This window comes from Haliotis cracherodii, unplaced genomic scaffold, assembly GCF_022045235.1.
Source record: "Haliotis cracherodii isolate W230 unplaced genomic scaffold, xgHalCrac1.p SCAF_16, whole genome shotgun sequence".
Classification (NCBI taxonomy): Eukaryota; Metazoa; Mollusca; class Gastropoda; order Lepetellida; family Haliotidae; genus Haliotis; species Haliotis cracherodii.
In genome coordinates this window covers 24,796,426-24,821,089 of record NW_027266271.1, presented here as the reverse complement: position 1 = coordinate 24,821,089, position 24,664 = coordinate 24,796,426, and the positions used below count along the sequence as shown (strand labels likewise).

General features: G+C 41.5%; 1 protein-coding gene across 5 annotated transcripts; it reads left to right on the top strand.

Annotated features, from left to right (window-relative positions):
- The first annotated feature begins 23 nt into the window (after positions 1-23).
- LOC139463990 (peptide methionine sulfoxide reductase MsrA 2-like) lies at positions 24-23,720 on the top strand. Of its 5 annotated transcripts, none has more exons than XM_071245472.1 (7): positions 24-137; positions 3,678-3,775; positions 9,427-9,560; positions 10,936-11,031; positions 13,118-13,182; positions 14,466-14,594; positions 21,776-23,720. In XM_071245472.1, exons 3-7 carry the CDS (start codon positions 9,431-9,433, stop codon positions 22,100-22,102), a joined length of 747 nt encoding a protein of 248 aa, XP_071101573.1. In that variant the 5' UTR covers positions 24-137; positions 3,678-3,775; positions 9,427-9,430; the 3' UTR covers positions 22,103-23,720. The 5 variants fall into 5 exon arrangements, with proteins under 5 accessions (XP_071101573.1, XP_071101571.1, XP_071101574.1 ...); XM_071245471.1 differs by having other exon boundaries at positions 119-187; XM_071245470.1 differs by lacking the exon at positions 3,678-3,775.
- Positions 23,721-24,664: the final 944 nt, after the last annotated feature.

Genomic DNA, 24,664 nt, shown 5'->3' with positions numbered 1-24,664 from the left:
GAACACGCCTTCTTTCGTCTGAGACTGGAGAGTTCCGGGCACCTGTATGGGAGGTTTCCATATTATTTATAGCAGCGGAATCCCAGTGTTTGTCAGTGGGGAGCGACCAATCGGTAGAGATCACCAATGTGGTTTATGTAAGTATCAGTAAGCAGTTTCATCATTTACGTAAACAACAGCGATTCATGTAAGTATATATCATGCAGTGACACTGGAAACTTATATTAGTTTAAAAGAGTTGTCAGAAACCGTTGAAGTCAAATGTACTTTGACGTATCTTTAAACAAATATTTAATTGATTGATAATTCGTGTTGCATGAAAATAATGCAGAAACGCGAAAGAGAAAGTCATTCTGTCATAGTAAGATAGTGCGTAAACGGGTCCGTGACAAACAATTCGTCTGATATTTTCACATCAGATCATGGATATAGCCGTTGTTCATTTGGTAATTGCGAGTTTGTCAATGTCATGCATTTCATAGCTTTCGGTCATCTGTGTATAGGATAGTCCACAGTTCAATTGTATAGCGAATTTGGAATATTAGGTCATGTGGATACATAGGCCCTATATACATGTAATAAAATATTTTCAACAAAAAAACAACAAACACATATATATTTGGTAGTGATTAATGTGTGGAATGACTTTTCTGTTAAGCATCATTCAAATTAAAAAAAATAATTTTTGATTGTCAAAACTTTACCAATAATCAAGTAATCAGTGAACTTTCCTATATCTACAATTGGTCCTAATCACCAAAGATGCACTACAAAACATAGACCATTATAGAATAATTTGTTAATTTGAAGTTTACACAATGTACGGCATTTCCATTAGAACAGAGGCTGGTCACATGACCACGAAAGTGATGTTCATAAGTGTATCAACGACACAATTAAGTTTACGAGACTGTTTACTTGAAATGACGTTAACGCTGACTGACTACTTTCACATTCCTTGGAATTCCCTAGCACAAATACAGAAGCGTTGTTCCTGATCATTTAGAACCTTTAATCTTGAAATCAGCATTTTAGTGTACATTCTTAAAGGTACGAGACTGCATGATTGTTTACGAATATCTTCACTACGACCCAAAAAAGTAATGGCAACGAGGAAATGCACATATATATCCAAACAATTGTTGTTTTGACTCAGTCCATGTCTAAACTGACTGTGACAGTCTACAACAATCTATGAATTTAACTAAGACATCTTTTTGACACATGTTTATGAATCATCGGCCAATTGATCAATGATGACACATGTAACCTACACAGGTTCATTAACAACTTCGGAAATCTCTCCCGTCATGTTTTTCGTGTCGTCCATTTTGATGTCTTGCATTTGATGAACATGCATTTCAATGTGCTGTCATTCTGACTGATTTACTGAGGTCGTTCTTCACAGACCTTTCTCATCCAATGATGTTATTTAAATACGTTTGTAGTAAGCTAACTACAACAGGTGCTCCTGTAGAGCAAGATGAGCATACTTACCCTCACGTCACCTCTCGTTTTGAGGAACTATTGTATTCCGCTGTACAGCTGGTGGTTGTCTGGCTGTCAGTGTTAACTTGAAGTCACACATACTAAATAAAATTGTGTATAGATCTAGACCTACATTTTGATATGATAATGATGAGAACTGACTTTCACATTGTGTGTTGCAAGCTCTGACGTTCATACAGTTTGGCCCTCACTCTATGAGTGTCATTACTGGTTGCTCTCCAGCCGGTTGATCCCTTTATTTGATTTTGATGACTAAATTGTCAAAGTGAGTTTGTAATAATAGTTTGTGTGTTGTTTTCTTTTCATAAGATATGTTGTTTCCGTTTCCTTCTGTTTTGGAAGAAAATGTTTAGTTCCATAAGATATGCCTGATCATGAGTTGATAATCTGCTTGTATTTTTACAAATGATCTAGTTGTCAACATTGTTGGCAGTATCGTGATACCATCACTCCATAGCAGTAAGCAATTATAATTACGCACATTAATTTTGCACAGGCTTCAAAAATCCTTCAATAATGCACGATAAGATCCATAACTAAGTTGTTAATGATGTTCAGAAGTTCATGTATGAACTTGAATGTTTTGTGACTGTGTTTAGATGTACAAACGGAACCATTCTGCTAATTACATGAGGAAAGAATGGCATAATGAACCTTTTCGAAAGCTCACTTAAATTGGGTGTTACTGTCAGCCTCAAATAGTGTGATGATTGCATTGAAACGGCCTAATCTTGTTGGTTCTTGTTTAATAGGCTGACATACAATGTCTCTGTTTGACATATATGCCGCATTGCATAACAATTTCCGCACCTAGGGTACTGCTCTGTGAAACATAGTCCCTCATTATGTGGAAACTTATTATATGCCAGAATGTATTTTTCGTTGAATACAAACAAATACTTTGTACATCTGTGATCTTGATGGTGAGAATTACAAACTTTTCTTTAAAAAGGCACAATTATTTCTCAGATTCACCTAAAACAGGTGATAACCTGTGCAAGAGGAGACAAAGTATTCAGTCTAATAAGCCGCCCACCCTTTATAATGTTTTGGCTGAAAGTCAAGTGATCCCAGCCCTGGTGTCTCTTACAGAATTCCGATTCCAGTCTGAAACATGACAGCCATGACCTTGTGGCTCTATTTTTGTTTGTTGTTTTAACCCCCAATCAGCATTATTACGGCAAGTAATCATGAACAGATCTCATAAATACTGCCTATTACAAATATGTGGTCATATGGATAATCATTTTAGAATCAAATGTTAGCATCTTGGTTGCCCTTTTCTCAAAACTTCTTTTCTTTTTTTTTATTTCTTTTTTCTCTATAGACCATGTAGACCAACCTGTTATCTAATAATGATTAAAAATTACAAAAAGAACAAAACCCAACAACTTAGTAATATTAGGGGATGTTCATTTATTACAAATTGGGCACGGGTGGCCCAGTCGTCTAAGGCGCTGCGATTCGCTGTCCAGAGTTGCGTCCCTTGGGCACGCCAGAAACCTATGATTGTGGGTTCGAATCCTGGTTTGCCCGCATTATGTTTCTAGGTTTGTCAGCACCATACCCGTGCTCGTGGGTTTCACCGAAGTGGTAAACGTCGTAGACCTGCATCACTTCGGGATTTCCTCCCACATTAAGCTGACACGCCACGATATAACTGGAATACTGTTAAAAGCGGCGTTAAACCCAACTCACTCACTCACTCACTACAAGGGGTGGTTGGGAAGTTCCGAGGTGTTTGATGTCCTAATGTACTGAGAATAATTGCCCTCCCTAATGTTTGCCATATTTTTGGATGACCCTTCACAAGTATTAGTACATTTCAAGTGTATGTATTATTTTTAAGGACACTCTCCTATTGACTGTCATAGTTGTATGTGACCCCCCCCACCCTGCTCCCTCTGACCCACCCCCTCTGATAAAAGACCAGTCCCTATCAATCCTAATCTGTAACATTGAACACAGGTGAGGGAAACTGTTTAGTACTTGTTATTGAGATACCCATTGTTATTGAGATACCCATTGTTATTGAGATACCCATTGTTATTTAGATACCCATTGTGTCGTCATTTCAGGTTAAGTATTCAGTTTGATAAGTTTATTTCCTATTCATGAGGCCCGTGCAATAAGTGGTGGACATGACTAACTAGGATATCCCTATTCAGGACACAGTGCAGTGACGAGATAGGTTATGTAGTGGAGTGTGTCTGAGCACATCATACAAGTAGGTGGCAGCACAGGGAGTGACACAACTCACTTGTAGGTAAGTGTGCCATATTGTCTTATCTGCAACTTAGTTATTTTGTAATTCTAACAATTCATACATTTACAATTTGTATAAATAAATGTTTGTATATTGTTCATTGTATTGTAATTGGTGTTTTGCATATACATTTACAATTGTTAAATCTTCATGCTTCTTCATCGTATTGTAATTGCTGAGTCATGTTTCATGTACCGTATTTGTCATAATAAACACATGTGTACCAGTAAAATAAAAAAATGGGGCCTTATTTAAACCATATACAATGAGTTAAGTCTTCAGTGATCAAGCAGTAGTGAACAAAATTATTTAGAACATATTTGCAATGTACCAAGAAAAATATGAACTGGCATTTAAATTTTCAGTTTTAGTAGGGGTCCTTAAAAGCATTATTTACGGATTGGTCTAGACCTTGGTCAGGGTTCCACTTATTAGAAGCAGGGTGCTTAATACGTCAAATATGGTATATCACATTTCAAGTAATCTCATGTATGTAGCGAGTTAGACTTTTCAATAAGTAATAAAATAGTCTTCAAGTAGAGAACTGAATGTATGGTATGTAAGAAAATTCTCTTCAGACTGAAAAGGTTCAAGGCCATCAACCACAAACATTTTCCTGAAGGGGTCAGTAGGAAGTGACAACTTGGAGACGATGACTTGCTGTATATACAGTTTTACTTTATACATGTAGATATATACATACAAAAGACACTATGTGCCAGGTCAGCACATAGTGGTAGTGGTTGTTGTCTAGGTGCCCCGGAGCACCCAGCCTAACCCTAGCTAGGCTAAGGGTAAGACCTTTCTTCTCTCTCTTTCTCCCTCTGATTTTCATCTTTGGACCAAGGCTTATATAGCCAAGATTACCTGACATTTAGTAAGTCATAAATATAAACAACAGTAATTCATCTGTGACATACTTGCACATCTCGTTCAGGATGGCAGACAGTCGATGTACAATACAATGGGGATTAACAATTTGGATTACTCTCTTATGAATAATGGCAATGAAGTGTGTCAAGGCATATAGCCTTTGGAATTAAATGTTCATTCAGACAATTGTTGTCACAAATCGGTCGCTATGACATAATGATAAACCACAAGTTCAAACATGTAATTATTTCAAATAAAGAACATTCTCAATTAATAAGCAAAGTGCAAGGTATAAGTAGGTGAAGGCCATTATTGGCCCACTATAATCAACAGATTTATAATTGCAAAACATTGATAAAAAGTGTTAAAAGTGTACACATATTTGACCAAATTGATGAAGTTTCAAGAACTTTAATTTAGAGATGTACACATGATATAACTAAAATTAAATCTTTCCACCAAGGGCTTATCTGTAAAAGTGAGCTACAGAGCCTAAGAATTTTGACGTTTATGGACAGATGCTACATGAAGTGGTTCATGTGTAAACACCCACAACTGCACTGTCCATGCTGCAGACGGTTGACCAAGACCGGTGTACTCCACCCCGTACAGTAGATGTAATCTAGTGTTGGCCACACAGATAAGAGTGTGGGATTTACCTGGTGTTTATTCAGTGTGTAGTGTTCACATATCACATAGTGGCTTGTGTGATACGTGGCACAGGGATATACGTCTGGCACACAACATCTGGATCTACCATGGCAGCCGGAACTAATATCATGTGGTGAGATAAATAGCGTGTGAAGTCGGAAAGCCAGGATGAACATGTAATTTGAAAAAAACCATTTGTGATCCATGACACTGACTGTGACAGCTGGTACACTATGTGCACAGTGCCAGCATGTGTGTGTTGTAATCCTGATGACTGGATCAGGTTGATCATGGATATATTTGTAACATTATGAAACTTATTACTATTTTATTATTTTAATTATTATATATTATTGATATAAGAATTAACATTGTTTTGATAGTGGATTAGATGTGAATAAGTCATCACCATCATCATCATCGTCGTCATCACTTGTGATTCAGCAATTTATACATTGATAGTTGATGCTTGTAATGTGTGTAATGATATCACAATTATATGTCATATTTATCGCCCTGTAATTCAAATATTTAAATTGCTGATATGATATCAGTTCAGTTTGAAAGTTCATTCATATCATGATACAACTAGGTTAATGTCTTGTACCAACACTGTTTTAACATGCTGTGTCACTGTCACCTGTTGCTGAAGTAATTAACAGGGCAATGTAATGGCTGCTGTTCTGTAACAGTACAAGCCTGGCTTGTTGTATGGTATAACATCTCAGGAGACATTCACAAGCTGCAGGTATTGATATGAGTTCCATTTGAGTCTAATCCTTAATTTGCCATACACAGTTTTACGCAATTCACAAATGTGTGTCCAGTACGCTCAAATGTTAAGAATGGACTCAGAAAAAAAATATACTGTGTCCTGAGGGACGCACAATAATATTCATTGTACCTACAGCGTATTGAAAGCAGTTGTGGGTGTCTGTTATTTTATCCTTCAATCGGGGGCGGTCGGGTTGCTTAGTGGTTAAAGTGTTCGCTCGTCACGCCAAAGATTCCGGTTTGATTCCCGACATGGGTACAATGTGTGAAGCCCGTTTGTGGTGTCCCCCGCTGTGATGTTGCTGGAATATTGCTAAAAGCGGCGTAAAACCATGACCACTGTCCATATAATCACTGATTCATTCCAGGCCCTCAAGTAATTATCAAAACGTCCAGTACATTTCACCATGTCATTACATCATAGGACCCTCATATTGCCTGCAAAAACCCTTTATAATTAATTATTGGTGGTCCCCACTTTTGTAACTTATGGTGGAACCCTGGCAATATCATCATGGACTACAGAAATCTACATGTTATTCAACTTAATTCATACCACAACTCCCACAGCCGTCACAGCCTGTGGAGTTAACTCAACCATGTTAACTGTAATAAAATGTTTGTTGGATAAAGTTAATTCAATTAAAGTCTCCATCAATCATGACAATGTCAAGTGTGTGAGCACGCCAGACACTAATGATTGTGGGTTTGAATCCTGATTATGTTTCTTGGTTTGTCAACACCATAACCCATGCCTTCGAGTTTCAACATCAGAGACTTCATCACTTCAGGCTTTCCTCCCACATCGAACTGACAACCCGTAATATAGCTGGAATACAGTTCAAATGTGTGAAGACAAAAATGATCTTTTCTTTGTTTTTCCATCCTCCAGAATACTTTTGTATCCATATCAATTTAAAATCAGCAGGAAGTAATTTAAGGTCTATAAAATGTTATTTTTGTGTATATCTGGCATAACAAGATCGTACTTCCTTTGCATAATGCTATGTTGTAGCACTGACCCCTGTGTTATGATGGCTGAATAGGACATAATTATGATATCAAATACAATATTGTCATATTTGTTTTCCTGCTGTCAACATTGACCAATATTTAGCTTCGTAAACATGATTTTTCAAAATTTGATACCATCCCCACCACATTGGGTAAAAGAATGAGAAAACTTGATAAGGAAGTTAGAGTTTTTGTTCCTTTGTTTTTGCCTTTTTGTGGGCACCTGGTGTCATTGCTCTTTCATGGTGATTCATGAACACATTCATGCCCATGACCTGAATCATACAGTAAACTTGGAATTTTTTAACTTATCCTCTCACACACTATGCTTTTCTTCTTATTCTTCGATCCGGGTGTGGAAACATTCTAGAACAAAGTTTCCAGCTAAAAAAAAAACCAATCACCTAAACACATCCGATACACCACCTAGTCACCACTGTGATCATGGGTCACGCACCAGTGCGATCTGATCACCAGACCTATCCTGCACCCTCGTTCTCAATTCTATAGCCTGGTGTTCAGACGTATACCCAAACAAAGTATTTTTTATTTTTTTTATTTTACATGACTTCACTTCTGTTTACCATTACCACGAAGAGTATGTGGTACTAAAACACGAAGATGGGATATGTTATGGAGTCGTAACGTTCCTTTTCACAGACTGATATCGCCTGTTTTCTCCACATGATGCCATCCCATTTGTTGTGATTGTCGTGGAATGTGTGGTATAAATACACGATGTCTACAGTGTGTTACCTTGTCAGAATCGGATCTCAATGTACTTTAGAAAGTGTTCGATGGAGGCGACTGTTCGGCTCAAGGCATTGTGTATGGTTTTCGTGTATGGTTTTCGTGCATGGTCATTCCTCTGCGTTGAAACCCAAATCAGACCACCTGTCGCTCTCGCAAGCATCTTTTCATCCCCTTATCAACGGCTGCAACTTCTGAGGTATCTTGAACCACCATCTCAAAAGGCTGCGTTTTATCATCCTCAGGGCCTATACCTGGTCTATATATGGTCTTTGTCTCCCACTCCTTTCGGAATCTCAGTCACCGACGTCCAAGGTCTTCATCACTTTGGCTTGTCTTGGCCCAACAGCTGACAGCAGATGAGGATGCCCAGCGGGCTACAAGTCCTGCAACTGGTATCCTGTGTATACTGCAAAAAATCTGTTTATTGCTTATGTTTAATTGGGTTTCCAAGACAAGGTCCCAGAGGGAAGGTATATATGCTTGTCTGTTGGGACTTTGGTCTTCATCAATAGAAGCCACCATTGTTTAAATGGTGTCCCAATCCTCTACCTGCTCACCTCTGTCTTGTGCATGTGTTGTCTCAGTAGTTGGTTGAAGGCCTGTGTGACAAACAGGTCTGCGTAATAGAAGCCACCATCCGGTGCGGCCATTTGTTTAAATGCTGTCCCGAACCTCTACTTGCTCACCTCTGTCCAGGGGTGGTCGGGTAGCCTAGTGGTTAAAGCGTTCGCTCGTCAAGCCGAAGACCCCGGTTCGATTCCTGACATGGGTACAATGTGTGAAGCCCATTTCTGGTGTCCCCCGCCGTGATATTGCTGGAATATTGCTAAAAGCGGTGTAAAATCAAACTCACTCACTCACTCACCTCTGTCCGGGGTGAGATTGAAGTCCAGACTGAGTAGGTTTCACATGGCTCAAGGTTACGCGGTCATTCCTGTGTAAAACCATGGAATACATGATTCATCGATGTCATGCAGTATCTCTCTTGGTAGCACAAATGGGGTTTTTGAACCAACCTTTACACGAGCTTATCACTAATCCTTGTAAAATCCTTTGAATTTTTCGTGATTAGTTCCAGCTTCCTCATGTATGTCTGACGGTTGAGGTCCTTACAGGCCAAGGTATCTGCGCCCCACCGTCCAACTGTGGGATAAATGCATAGTGTGAGATAGGACAATTTAAAAAAATTGTAAATTTTCTAATAAATTGTATATTTATATACTTATCCTTATCCTATCTCACACACTAAATGCCCATCCAACCATCCCCACATCACAGTTACACCAACCTGTACACTCCAGATTGAGAATGAGGGTACTGGATATGTCAGGTTATCAGATCGCAAGGGGTCGTGTCGCATGGAATTTTGTTCTAGGACGTTTCGACATAGTGTGAGATAGAATAAGTATGTAAATATACAATTGATTAGAAAATTTACAATTATGGTAAAGATTTTTTATGATTATGGAAATATGTTTGTGTGACTTTTGTTATTCAGTGATATGATATTGCTAGAATATTGCTAAAAGCAGCGTGACACCAAACTCACTCACGTCATCAGTTGATGGACCTGGTGTATGTTTCAGGTTGATGCAGCGGACTGCTCGATTGCTGCTTGCCGTGAGTCTGGTGAAGAACAGCTTCCCTTCTGTTAGCTGGTTTGCTATGGGAGATTTGGCTTCCAAGATGTCTATGGTCAGCAAGGAAGAGGCTATGCCAGGTTTGAAACTTGATTTACTTTGCATGTGCAGTGTTAGAAAGAAAGAAATTTCTTCTGAGGTCTTTTTGCTTCTTTCCCCATCATTTGCATGGCTGTCATATGTTTTTGAGAGGAGAACTAAAAACACATTTGATATTTCTCCATGAAATCTAAAAGAAACACATGAACTTAGTGGTGAAGTGCTGTCATTTCGGCAAGTAATTTTAAAAACTCCAGACCATTTTCATTTAGGTTTGACACTGGTTTATGTAGTAGTTTGGTTATGCTGTACTGTGTCACCTTAATGTAGGTGGAAAGCCCAAAGTGATGCAGGTCTTAGAAATTTACAACAACAGTGAAACTCATGGTCATGGCTATGGTGCTGACAGACCGAAAAACTGATGCTGATGCTGATTTATAGTGCTAGCTCACTGAGATACCATGCCGCAGTTTAACATGAATACCCTACTCAGACACAGTATACTGACTCCGAGCCGACAAGTCCTTCTTTTAGCCCCTTAATGCCGAGCGCCAGACAGGGTAACAACAAGTACCATCTTTTAATGTCTTTTGGTATGACGCGGCTGGGGATCAAACCCCGGACCTTCAGCTCTCCGGGTGGACGCTCTACCACTAGACCACAAAGGCGGTCTCTTTATTGTTGAACAAAACATCGGCTATATTCATATAAGTATATTTTTCTAACAAAGTCAGCTTGTCAGTTGCCATCTGGGTTCCCCTTGTCTCTTTTCAGTGCTATCAAATAACATTTCGCTTTGCTTCAAGTGTAAATATATATTTGCAGCAATTTAGTCTCGAAATATTAAAAAAAATAGAGTTGAAAGAATTAAAACCAGGTAATTTTCATACATCTTTTCATTTGTTGAAAGTTGGGACTGACAAAAATTAGGGGGGACTGGTAATTTTTAGAGTTGCCAGTCCTGGTGGGAATATCGGATACCCACCCAAACCAGAAATGGTAAGCATTTGACAGTTAGACTTAAAACACAAAGGGAATTTTGTCTACAGGTTCAGTAAAATGGTAATCTGCCATTTATTTTCTTACCTTTTAACTTGGTAACATTCTTACATTTTTGTGGATCATTTTGTATCAATACGTCACCTGATGATACAATACTCTTATCATGGCTCATAGTATTGTGAAACTTCGGCCACCACTAGTAAGTTTCTCATTGTCAATCTAGGGACTTCTCAAAATTGATTTTTACTTTGAATAGTGCCAGGTGATATTATCTGTTGACACTTATATGTGTAGCTGAATCAGCTGTGCATTTAGAGAAGACAAGAAATAATGTGAATTGTGCCAGAGAACCATTTAGTATTTTGTTCACTGAAATAAAGAGGATATTTAGCTGATTGAGTGCTCCTGCTTCAGGACGGAGTGAAACCCTGAAAGTGTCGGCAAAACATGCTGTCAACGGGAACCCAACAGTGCCTCCATTCCCAGACAACATGAAGATGGCCATGATCGGTAAGACGTGTGAAGGTTGATTGGCTATAAACAACTCTGTACGGCTGGGGCGAGTCAAGATTTACTAGCCTATTACTACCCTATCCTATTACCCTGACCCTTTACTTAAGTGTTGGGTACAAAATGTCCGATTAGGAATTATTTTTAGATGCATCTACAAAAAAATCTAATCCATACACTGAAGTTGACTGTAGCTTTATCTTTACTCCAACATATAAGCTAGAAGAAATGCGTGCACAGTCAGAAAGAAATGCGAAAAATAGATAATGAAACTATGGTTATAACAAACACAAAGGGACTACTAATTTTATGCACAATTCGACCGTCAGACATCTTGGATAAAGTCATGTGACCACGTCATGTGACTCAAAAAATAACAAAAGTGTGCACTGCTTCTTAATCTTGTGGACTATGTTTATTCATCTCATACATGACAAAAGTAAATACAAGTTGTTATTATTGGGACAATTTCATTGTCATAAACTGTACAAGAGTTACTTGCCGTCGGTGAAGCAATCTGTGAATTTGCTTTGAACATTGGTTGAAAGAAGGATCTGATCGAGTGTTGTAGCAATGTTTACTGTTGTTAATTAACTGAGGGTGTAAAATGAGGACAAGGTGTCAGAACCTAATTCACTTAATCACGTGCCTTCAATTGTTTATAGCTGCTTTGAACAGCTGCACACGGCTGCAGATGTTTTGACAGGCAGATTGGGGACACATGAGCAGCTCAGAGATTGACAGTTTGTCATAAACATACACACTGTCATTCACAGAGTACACACAGGACCACAAAATGAGTTTGTTATATCTGTCAGTTTGTTATAAGTGTGTTCGTTATAGCCATCAGTTTTATATAAGATACACAGCAAATGGCCGGTACCCCAAACACAGTTTGTTATATCTCTCAGTTCATAAAAAGTGTGTTCATTATATCCATCAATTTTATATGATAAGATAGAACAAATGGTGAAACCGCATTATCAGTGGTTCATATTGGGAAAGGGAGGTCACTCTAATTTCAAATGGGAGCTATCTCCGTTGTTTTCGTAATCCAAGAAATGGCATCAGTCACACTGTACATTGTTATTGGTACAGCTGTTAGATACCCAGCTTATCCCTAAGGTAGGGTTTGTTTAGGTAGTACATATTCTCAACACTGTTTAGTTTTGAATGTGGGCCCACCTCGAACTTTCAATTAGGCAAACAGAGTTAGCTCCCTTCTCGAACCACCGATAATGAGGTTTCGCCGAGGAAATACCCCAAAACAGTTTGTCATATCCTTCAGTTCATTATAAGCGTGTTTGTTATAAACATAGTTTACTGTATTCCTGAAAACTCCAGGTCTGAAACCAGGGGGATCATTTTTCACGTCACTCACCCCAAGGTTTATTGAGATCTATCTGGCTGAATACACAATGCCATTTAGAAAGTTGTCAAATGTAACAAATGTTATATTTGGGATAACACTTTCTTAGTAAAGTACAGATTCTCCCAGATTCGAACCCACCCAATTTACACTTGTCACAGGGGTACACAAAGTATGTGATCTAGACGACCAGTTGTCAGACTTCCATATTTGTGGTAACCTCGGTGGCTGAGTGTGTTAGATCGCTGACTTTGTGTGCTGGCGATTTGGTGCCTGGTGTGTGTCGAAGTCCGGACAGAACTCAGCCCCAAAAAAGTATGTGAATCTGTACTTTACTAAGAAAGTGTTATCCCAAATATAACATTTGTTATATCTGTCTTAAGCTCTGATAAAATTGTCTTTTGTAGCAAAAGGTTTAGTGAAATGTTTAAACTTGTTTTGAAGTTGTGGTACTATGGATATCTATAACTCCAAATAGGTTAAATAACACCCCCATTGGAAGGCTGTGTGTTGCAATACCCACCAACCACAACAGATTAACTGTCATATGAAAGAACTTGTTGTTTCTTAACTTCTTTTGAGTAGTATACATCATGATGGGACATATATTCTGTTGGAGTTATTGTAATGCCACAGTAGTCCACGGATAGTAACATCTGCCAGTTGTAATCACGGTAATCAGTGTCCACAGGTTGTAATCTTGGTTTCCATCACCAGGTATGGGATGTTTCTGGGGAGTGGAGAAGAAGTACTGGAAGGAGAAGGGTGTCTACTCCACTCAGGTAGGCTTGGCCATTGATGTGTTACAATGCTGGTTGACTGTACAGCGGTACCACGTACCTCATCTTCCCGAGGCAAGAGAGTTAACTGACGATAAATGTCCAGTTTCCACCCTTGCCGAAGTAGGCTGGTATAATGGAGTTACATTTTGGCTGGACTAACGAGTCTATGCATAGTCCAATCAAAATTGCGCAGCGAAATCGAAATCAGGTTCGTCAACTTTCGTGCAGATTTTGGTCGATTGCAAGATTTGCAAAGCATGTGCACCGCCAACTCGTTGCCAACAAATATTTTCCAAATCTTTTCATGTTTTTAATCAAGGTGCTCATGTGATTTGATACACTTCGCGATGTAAGAACGGTTTTATCACAATCCAGATCTTGATTATCGATCAGATCGTCTTGACTAGGCGCCACCATTTTGTTTGAAGCAAATGCAAGTGATAGAGAGGTGGAATCTGATTGGACCTTAGGAGAGGCTTAGAAGTGACATAACTCGTAATAACCACTGGTGGCGCTACAATCGAGCCCAGGAATTCCAGCCTAATTCGGCAAGGGTGGAAACTGGACTTTTACAGTCGGTTAACTCCCTTGCCTCGGGAAGATGCACGTACCTCAGACTTTATTGACCAGGGTTTGCACAGACTTGATCAGGCTTTGAAAATGGATGATGTGCCTGGAAATGGCCTTGAACTTTCCTCACCAATCCCCAATAGTTTGTTTGTTTGTTTGTTTAACACTGTACTCAGCAATATTCCGGCTATATGATGGCGATCTGAAAATAATAAAATCTGGACCAGACAATCCAGGGATTGATATCAATGAGCACTGATCCATGCAAATGGGATACGATGAAATGCATCAACCAAGTCAGAAAGCCTGAGCACCCGATCCCGTTAGTCGCCTCTTACGACAAGCATGGTCAACTCTTATGACAAGCATGGGTTGCTGAAGACCTATTCTAATCCAGATATTCACAGTACCCCAACAGTAAATTACGTAACAATAAGTATGTGTTATTATAGTTTGAAAAATAACAGTTTAGATATGTTAAAAACTTTCTTAAACAATTCATAAACTGGCTTAGGTATTAATCTGGAGTCTATAGAGTTATCTCCCTTCAATGATCACCTCTTGGCCGCTTCTGTTTGAATTTAAAAAATGCCATCGTATGTAACAAATGGTGGTAAGTGTTATAAAATGATTAATTTTGATGGATTTAGGGGAGGGATTGTTGGAAAGGGGTTGAGTTTTGTGACATACTGAAGCACATGCCCTGTTGACAGGTTGGCTATGCAGCAGGCTACACCAAGAACCCGACATACAGGGAGGTGTGTACGGGACAGACGGGGCATTCCGAGGTCGTCAGGGTTGTGTTTGACCCAGAAACAACAAACTTCACAAGACTTCTGCAGGTAATTTGAATCATGTACCTTCCTTTCCGCTAATGATGTTGTTTGTCATGACCGATATGAAACTATGTAATTCGATGTACCAGGCAATCTCATTGAAATCCGATCTTTCAGATATGCCAGCCATTTTAGACATCTGAAATCTGAATAGCTCCTGAACCTACACAGCTTTCACTTAGAGTTGGTGGTCAACGTTTGCTCAGCTTTCACCTGACACGACCTCCTATGTTGATGTCATTAGATTTTGACACATAGAGGTATCACGTCAGAGTACAACATCTGATTTTAATGCCATTGTGTACCAGATGTCTTGCCAGCATGAAGTAGTGATCTCCCTTTATTACTTGAAGTGGCTGCATGTTCAGGTGATGAGGTGAGGTGAAATGGGGTTAACGCACTTATTTGGCAATGTGCATGCACATGTGTGTGTGTCTGCTGGTACTAGTCTGGACTGATGCCGATTTAAAGTGCCTGCTCACTGAGATACCATGCCGCAGTTTAACATGAATACACCACGCAGACACAGTACACTGGCTCCGAGCCGACCAGTCCCTTGTTTTAGCCCCTTAATGCCGAGCGCCAGACAGTATAACAACAAGTACCTTCTTTTAACGTCTTTTCTGCATGTTCAGCTTCATGTTCCCGCACCCCCCTATAGTGAAAACCAAAAGTAGTATGTTGCAGGCAGTAAAATTATCTGAGAGAAGATTTTGATATTTTGGACCCCTCCCTCTAAAAATGCAGGATCCGCCCTTACTATCGACTTTGTTTTGTTGGGACCATCCCATATGTTTGACCAATGTTGTTTATTAAGGATAATAACTAAAACAAACATCCTGTATATGAGTATTTGGATATGACAACACTTTTCACAACCCTTGTGAATATTCCTGTTCAGGAAAGGTCCCCCATACCCCATTGTTGTAAGAATTGACAAGAATGAAAATCAGGTTAAGATGTGATCTGGGTGATTGTGGGTCATTGTATTTGACAGTTTGGAATGTTGCTCATGCTATCAACCACTGGTTTGCCTGGCCCAGGCTCCATTAATTCAGACTGCCACGATACAGCTGGAAAATTGCTGACTGCAGCTTGAAACCAGATTCAATTATTCACTCTTTTACAATTCAAACAGAAATAAGGGAGTTTTGGTTGACGCCACTTTGAACAGTATTTCTGTTATATCACGGCATGTCAGCTTCAGGTGTGAAGAAACATGAAAATGGTAATGCAAGATCTGAACAAAGGCAGATACGGTATGTCTTTATACATCATTAATACGGTACTTGTAATGCAGTAAATAATACAAACTCATGGAGTAAGTCATATAGATGACTGATAGAACTTTGTTACCCATTAACCAAGCTCCTCACAGCAATATACCCTTCACAGGGCTCTGTATATTATCACTGCCATCAGTCACAGCTCCACACTGTGCTAGGTGACCTGCAACCATGCATGGAGTTGTATATTATCACTGCCATCAGTCACAGCTCCACACTGTGTTAGGTGACCTGCAACCATGCATGGAGTTGTATATTATCCATGCCATCAGTCACAGCTCCACACTGTGCTAGGTGACCTGCAACCATGCATGGAGTTGTACATTATCCATGCCATCAGTCACAGCTCCACACTGTGCTAGGTGACCTGCAACCATGCATGGAGTTGTATATTATCACTGCCATCAGTCACAGCTCCACACTGTGCTAGGTGACCTGCAACCATGCATGGAGTTGTACATTATCCATGCCATCAGTCACAGCTCCACACTGTGCTAGGTGACCTGCAACCATGCATGGAGTTGTACATTATCCATGCCATCAGTCACAGCTCCACACTGTGCTAGGTGACCTGCAACCATGCATGGAGTTGTATATTATCACTGCCATCAGTCACAGCTCCACACTGTGCTAGGTGACCTGCAACCATGCATGGAGTTGTATATTATCACTGCCATCAGTCACAGCTCCACACTGTGCTAGGTGACCTGCAACCATGCATGGAGTTGTACATTATCCATGCCATCAGTCACAGCTCCACACTGTGCTAGGTGACCTGCAACCATGCATGGAGTTGTACATTATCCATGCCATCAGTCACAGCTCCACACTGTGCTAGGTGACCTGCAACCATGCATGGAGTTGTACATTATCGCTGCCATCAGTCACAGCTCCACACTGTGCTAGGTGACCTGCAACCATGCATGGAGTTGTATATTATCGCTGCCATCAGTCACAGCTCCACACTGTGCTAGGTGACCTGCAACCATGCATGGAGTTGTACATTATTCATGCCATCAGTCACAGCTCCACACTGTGCTAGGTGACCTGCAACCATGCATGGAGTTGTACATTATCGCTGCCATCAGTCACAGCTCCACACTGTGCTAGGTGACCTGCAACCATGCATGGAGTTGTACATTATCCATGCAATCAGTCACAGCTCCACACTGTGCTAGGTGACCTGCAACCATGCATGGAGTTGTATATTATCACTGCCATCAGTCACAGCTCCACACTGTGCTAGGTGACCTGCAACCATGCATGGAGTTGTATATTATCGCTGCCATCAGTCACAGCTCCACACTGTGCTAGGTGACCTGCAACCATGCATGGAGTTGTACATTATCGCTGCCATCAGTCACAGCTCCACACTGTGCTAGGTGACCTGCAACCATGCATGGAGTTGTACATTATCCATGCCATCAGTCACAGCTCCACACTGTGCTAGGTGACCTGCAACCATGCATGGAGTTGTACATTATCGCTGCCATCAGTCACAGCTCCACACTGTGCTAGGTGACCTGCAACCATGCATGGAGTTGTACATTATCGCTGCCATCAGTCACAGCTCCACACTGTGCTAGGTGACCTGCAACCATGCATGGAGTTGTATATTATCGCTGCCATCAGTCACAGCTCCACACTGTGCTAGGTGACCTGCAACCATGCATGGAGTTGTACATTATCGCTGCCATCAGTCACAGCTCCACACTGTGCTAGGTGACCTGCAACCATGCATGGAGTTGTACATTATCGCTGCCATCAGTCACAGCTCCACACTGTGCTAGGTGACCTGCAACCATGCATGGAGTTGTACATTATCCATGCCATCAGTCACAGCTCCACACTGTGCTAGGTGACCTGCAACCATGCATGGAGTTGTATATTATCGCTGCCATCAGTCACAGCTCCACACTGTGCTAGGTGACCTGCAACCATGCATGGAGTTGTACATTATCGCTGCCATCAGTCACAGCTCCACACTGTGCTAGGTGACCTGCAACCATGCATGGAGTTGTACATTATCCATGCCATCAGTCACAGCTCCACACTGTGCTAGGTGACCTGCAACCATGCATGGAGTTGTATATTATCCATGCCATCAGTCACAGCTCCACACTGTGCTAGGTGACCTGCAACCATGCATGGAGTTGTACATTATCCATGCCATCAGTCACAGCTCCACACTGTGCTAGGTGACCTGCAACCATGCATGGAGTTGTATATTATCGCTGCCATCAGTCACAGCTCCACACTGTGCTAGGTGACCTGCAACCATGCATGGAGTTGTATATTATCGCTGCCATCAGTCACAGCTCCACACTGTGCTAGGTGACCTGCAACCATGCATGGAGTTGTATATTATCCATGCAATCAGTCAAAGCTCCACACTGTGCTAGGTGACCTGCAACCATGCATGGAGTTGTATATTATCACTGCCATCAGTCACAGCTCCACACTGTGCTAGGTGACCTGCAACCATGCATGGAGTTGTATATTATCGCTGCCATCAGTCACAGCTCCACACTGTGCTAGGTGACCTGCAACCATGCATGGAGTTGTACATTATCCATGCCATCAGTCACAGCTCCACACTGTGCTAGGTGACCTGCAACCATGCATGGAGTTGTATATTATCACTGCCATCAGTCACAGCTCCACACTGTGCTAGGTGACCTGCAACCATGCATGGAGTTGTACATTATCGCTGCCATCAGTCACAGCTCCACACTGTGCTAGGTGACCTGCAACCATGCATGGAGTTGTACATTATCCATGCCATCAGTCACAGCTCCACACTGTGCTAGGTGACCTGCAACCATGCATGGAGTTGTACATTATCCATGCCATCAGTCACAGCTCCACACTGTGCTAGGTGACCTGCAACCATGCATGGAGTTGTACATTATCCATGCCATCAGTCACAGCTCCACACTGTGCTAGGTGACCTGCAACCATGCATGGAGTTGTACATTATCGCTGCCATCAGTCACAGCTCCACACTGTGCTAGGTGACCTGCAACCATGCATGGAGTTGTATATTATCGCTGCCATCAGTCACAGCTCCACACTGTGCTAGGTGACCTGCAACCATGCATGGAGTTGTACATTATCGCTGCCATCAGTCACAGCTCCACACTGTGCTAGGTGACCTGCAACCATGCATGGAGTTGTACATTATCGCTGCCATCAGTCACAGCTCCACACTGTGCTAGGTGACCTGCAACCATGCATGGAGTTGTACATTATCCATGCCATCAGTCACAGCTCCACACTGTGCTAGGTGACCTGCAACCATGCATGGAGTTGTATATTATCGCTGCCATCAGTCACAGCTCCACACTGTGCTAGGTGACCTGCAACCATGCATGGAGTTGTACATTATCGCTGCCATCAGTCACAGCTCCACACTGTGCTAGGTGACCTGCAACCATGCATGGAGTTGTACATTATCCATGCCATCAGTCACAGCTCCACACTGTGCTAGGTGACCTGCAACCATGCATGGAGTTGTATATTATCCATGCCATCAGTCACAGCTCCACACTGTGCTAGGTGACCTGCAACCATGCATGGAGTTGTACATTATCCATGCCATCAGTCACAGCTCCACACTGTGCTAGGTGACCTGCAACCATGCATGGAGTTGTACATTATCGCTGCCATCAGTCACAGCTCCACACTGTGCTAGGTGACCTGCAACCATGCATGGAGTTGTACATTATCGCTGCCATCAGTCACAGCTCCACACTGTGCTAGGTGACCTGCAACCATGCATGGAGTTGTACATTATCGCTGCCATCAGTCACAGCTCCACACTGTGCTAGGTGACCTGCAACCATGCATGGAGTTGTACATTATCCATGCCATCAGTCACAGCTCCACACTGTGCTAGGTGACCTGCAACCATGCATGGAGTTGTATATTATCGCTGCCATCAGTCACAGCTCCACACTGTGCTAGGTGACCTGCAACCATGCATGGAGTTGTACATTATCGCTGCCATCAGTCACAGCTCCACACTGTGCTAGGTGACCTGCAACCATGCATGGAGTTGTACATTATCCATGCCATCAGTCACAGCTCCACACTGTGCTAGGTGACCTGCAACCATGCATGGAGTTGTATATTATCCATGCCATCAGTCACAGCTCCACACTGTGCTAGGTGACCTGCAACCATGCATGGAGTTGTACATTATCCATGCCATCAGTCACAGCTCCACACTGTGCTAGGTGACCTGCAACCATGCATGGAGTTGTATATTATCCATGCCATCAGTCACAGCTCCACACTGTGCTAGGTGACCTGCAACCATGCATGGAGTTGTATATTATCCATGCCATCAGTCACAGCTCCACACTGTGCTAGGTGACCTGCAACCATGCATGGAGTTGTACATTATCCATGCCATCAGTCACAGCTCCACACTGTGCTAGGTGACCTGCAACCATGCATGGAGTTGTACATTATCGCTGCCATCAGTCACAGCTCCACACTGTGCTAGGTGACCTGCAACCATGCATGGAGTTGTATATTATCGCTGCCATCAGTCACAGCTCCACACTGTGCTAGGTGACCTGCAACCATGCATGGAGTTGTACATTATCGCTGCCATCAGTCACAGCTCCACACTGTGCTAGGTGACCTGCAACCATGCATGGAGTTGTACATTATCCATGCCATCAGTCACAGCTCCACACTGTGCTAGGTGACCTGCAACCATGCATGGAGTTGTACATTATCCATGCCATCAGTCACAGCTCCACACTGTGCTAGGTGACCTGCAACCATGCATGGAGTTGTACATTATCGCTGCCATCAGTCACAGCTCCACACTGTGCTAGGTGACCTGCAACCATGCATGGAGTTGTATATTATCGCTGCCATCAGTCACAGCTCCACACTGTGCTAGGTGACCTGCAACCATGCATGGAGTTGTACATTATCGCTGCCATCAGTCACAGCTCCACACTGTGCTAGGTGACCTGCAACCATGCATGGAGTTGTATATTATCGCTGCCATCAGTCACAGCTCCACACTGTGCTAGGTGACCTGCAACCATGCATGGAGTTGTACATTATCGCTGCCATCAGTCACAGCTCCACACTGTGCTAGGTGACCTGCAACCATGCATGGAGTTGTACATTATCCATGCCATTAGTCACAGCTCCACACTGTGCTAGGTGACCTGCAACCATGCATGGAGTTGTATATTATCGCTGCCATCAGTCACAGCTCCACACTGTGCTAGGTGACCTGTAACCATGCATGGAGTTGTATATTATCGCTGCCATCAGTCACAGCTCCACACTGTGCTAGGTGACCTGGAACCATGCATGGAGTTGTATATTATCGCTGCCATCAGTCACAGCTTCACACTGTGCTAGAAGCCTGCAACCATGCATGGAGTTGTACATTATCCATGCAATCAGTCACAGCTCCACACTGTGCTAGGTGACCTGCAACCATGCATGGAGTTGAACTCCCAACTGAATGTTATGTTTACGCCAAATACTCTTTCCAAAGCTATATTGTTTTGTTTGTCAATTTGAATTTCTATTTCATTTCAACCAACATGTAATTCGTTCAGTGAGAACGCAAGGGAGAAATTGGGTGCTTTTCTGTTAGTCTGCAATTTTGGACCAATCAAAGAAAATGTAAATTCATCTGGGAAATAGAAAGTCAGAATGACATTTCCAAAAACATACACAAACCTATAAATGTCACTACATTTGAGGTTAGAGGGATTAAAATTCAAGATTTTTGTAATGCCTGTATGCACACTGATGATACGACATCGGTAACAAAGGTGTCACATCCTGGTATGAAGCTTGCCTAGCAACCTGATTTCCCTCACTGACCATCTTGATAGTGATGTGCCATGTATATTTCAGGTATTTTGGGAGAACCACAATCCGACGCAGGGCATGCGACAGGGCAATGACTCCGGCACTCAGTACCGATCAGGTATATACTACTACGATGAAGAACAAAAACAACTGGCAGAAAGGTCCAGGGATGCATATCAAGAGCTGCTGACGAAAAAAGGCTACCCTCAGATTACCACCGAGATAATACCGGTTCCTGAGTTCTACTACGCTGAGGATTACCACCAGCAATATCTGCATAAAAACCCGGGTGGATATTGCGGGGTCGGTGGTGTAGGTGTGTCATGCCCTGTTGGAGTTTTTGGAAAAAACAAGAAAAAAGATGAATTGTAAGGCCTTGGTTGGGGCTCCCTTCCACAAAGTTATCTTAGCACTATGTGTGACAACAATTTCAGGATTCCTATCACCTCGTTTGAAACAGGTCAGGACTGTTCCTCAGGGAGAAGTGTTGGCCATGTTCAGATTTTGAAGTTGATTCAGTCATTGTGTTATGATCATTTTGGGAACAGGGTGTGTACACATCTCACAGATACAATCTTAATCTACCAGGAGAATCCTTCTACAGAAACATACTTACATCACATGTGGCACTTTGATACCATCCTGAAAAGAGTTAAGTAACAAGCCTGTTTTTCACCTGTTTGAACTGGTCATAGCAACCTCTGCTGGTCTTGGAGGCGACTATATGCATCGGGAGGTCTGGCTTGATTGTTGCCGCATCAATGTTCCCCGATGGTGTGGATTGTGGCTTGTAACATCAATTACTGGATGATAGGGTGACGACTCAAATATCACAGACTCTCATTTTATAGATGGAATATTGCTGAATGCAGTGATGCACAACAAACACACATTTGTTTTCGAGCGGTGAAAATGTTACCTTAAGTTATAGTTGTCTTACTAATGATCCCATGACGTACGTAGCCAGTGATTGCACTGCCAGCCATTGCTGAATATATACATGGATGGTTGACCAGCATGGTAGACCTGTTAATGTGGTATGTCCAAAAGGTAGTACCAATTAAATAGGGGTGAAACGATACATCGGCGCACCGTGAGTTTTCATGTGACGATACAATACACGATATGTTCTTCTCTGTATTGATACAAGATGATACAATTGCTGAAATAAACTACTTACTACTCCTATAATGATTGCTGGCGTTTTTGTCAGTCCGATATAGCAAAATGTGTTGTAATTAGCGTTTCAAGTAAACTATTAATAATAGCCCTTACGAACATGTGCCTACAGCTAGCTTTTTCTTTTGAACCTGCTCTGTAATATACATTGTCAAAAAGTTTCCATGCGATTTGCTGTAAATATGCGTACCGCGATACATATAGTATCGTGACCTATGTACCATGATATGTAACGTATCGTGACCTTACTGTATTGTTTCACCCTACAATTTAATATGATTACTAAAAACAGGTTAAAAACACCTACAATTGGAAGACTGCTGCACCATCCATGCCAGTATATTAAAAACAACAGGTGTTCTTTTAATTCCTTTAGTATATTTGACATTTTTCTGATTATCCCTGCAGCAACGCTTGCGATAGTCTATAGTAAATTATTTTGACTATCATGTAAGAAATAACCTGGAGGTTGATAAGTGGAGATGTTTTACAGTACAACTGTGATATATGTAGATCTGATGTTCTTTGGAATTGTTTGCCACTAACACTGCCTTCATGTTGAATACTTAATGTAATTTTACTCTCACCTAGTATAACAGTTTGTTCATAAATTTGTAAATAAAATGTTTAGTGTACTATGATTTTGCAGTGTTTATCAATGCAAATCTACCTTTTACAAGCCTGTCCACAATTTTTTCCAAAACACACGTGATACAATGTCAGTTGTGGCTGAGAAACATTGGCTTCAGTGTGATTGTTCATTTATTATAGGGGAGGGGTCATGAAGATATGACAGTGAAAGAGGGGATCACCAAACTTTATTGCAACAGGAGGGGCAGGGAAACAATTCTAATCTTTGAAATAAGTGTTGTTTTTTTAATTTGAACATTATTTAGGGACTAGTCAGGATGGGGTTGCAAAATATACTATCCTCAGGCCAACTGATTTTACTGATTTTAACATAAAATATCCAGTTATAAATATCTACCGGTAGTTAAATCCCAGACCCGTGAAGATTCCGGGGTAGAATAGGTCTTCGGCAACCCATTCTTGATGTAAAAGGCGACTAACAGGATTGGGTGGTCAGGCTTGCTGACTTGGTTGATACATGTCATCGATCCCAATTGCATGGATCGATGCTCATGATGTCAATCACTGGATTGTCTGGTCCCGACTCGATTATTTACTGACCGCCGTCATATAGCTGGAATATTGCTGAGTGCGGCGTTAAACTACAGACAAACAAACAAAGATAAATCCCAAAACATCAATGTACAGTTCATCAAACGATACTGTGGTAGTACTTACTACTGCCAGCACAAAGAACTGGAGTTTTTGTAAGGAGACACGGAGGCCTAAACACAAGATCACATTCTGGAACATAATTATCCTGATCCAACAGTCAATCCACTGATCACCTGGAGGCTCAATGAAACTGTTTGGACATTCACTGGTGTTCCTTTGACCATGACATTCATTTGATGAATGGAGTGTTTGGGGTTTTCATTTGATGAATGGAGTGTTTGGGGTTTTCATTTGATGAATGGAGTGTTTGGGGTTTTCATTTGATGAATGGAGGGTTTTACAGCTTTGTTTTCGACATGACCGGGCCAGGAACAAGTAAACCTGTGACAAATAATCTAGCAAATCTAGCTGCGGACACACATCAATACTTCCCATGACTGATGCTCAGCAATCAGTAGTTGCTCAAATCAGACATAAATTTTGCAATTAATTTTTATAATAATATATACA

Coding starts and splice junctions, on each gene's coding strand:
- LOC139463990 (XM_071245469.1), top strand. CDS start 5,407: ATGGCAGCCGGAACTAATATCATGTG. Junction 11,032..13,117: donor CATGAAGATGGCCATGATCG/GTAAGACGTGTG, acceptor TTCCATCACCAG/GTATGGGATGTTTCTGGGGA. Junction 13,183..14,465: donor AGGGTGTCTACTCCACTCAG/GTAGGCTTGGCC, acceptor CCCTGTTGACAG/GTTGGCTATGCAGCAGGCTA.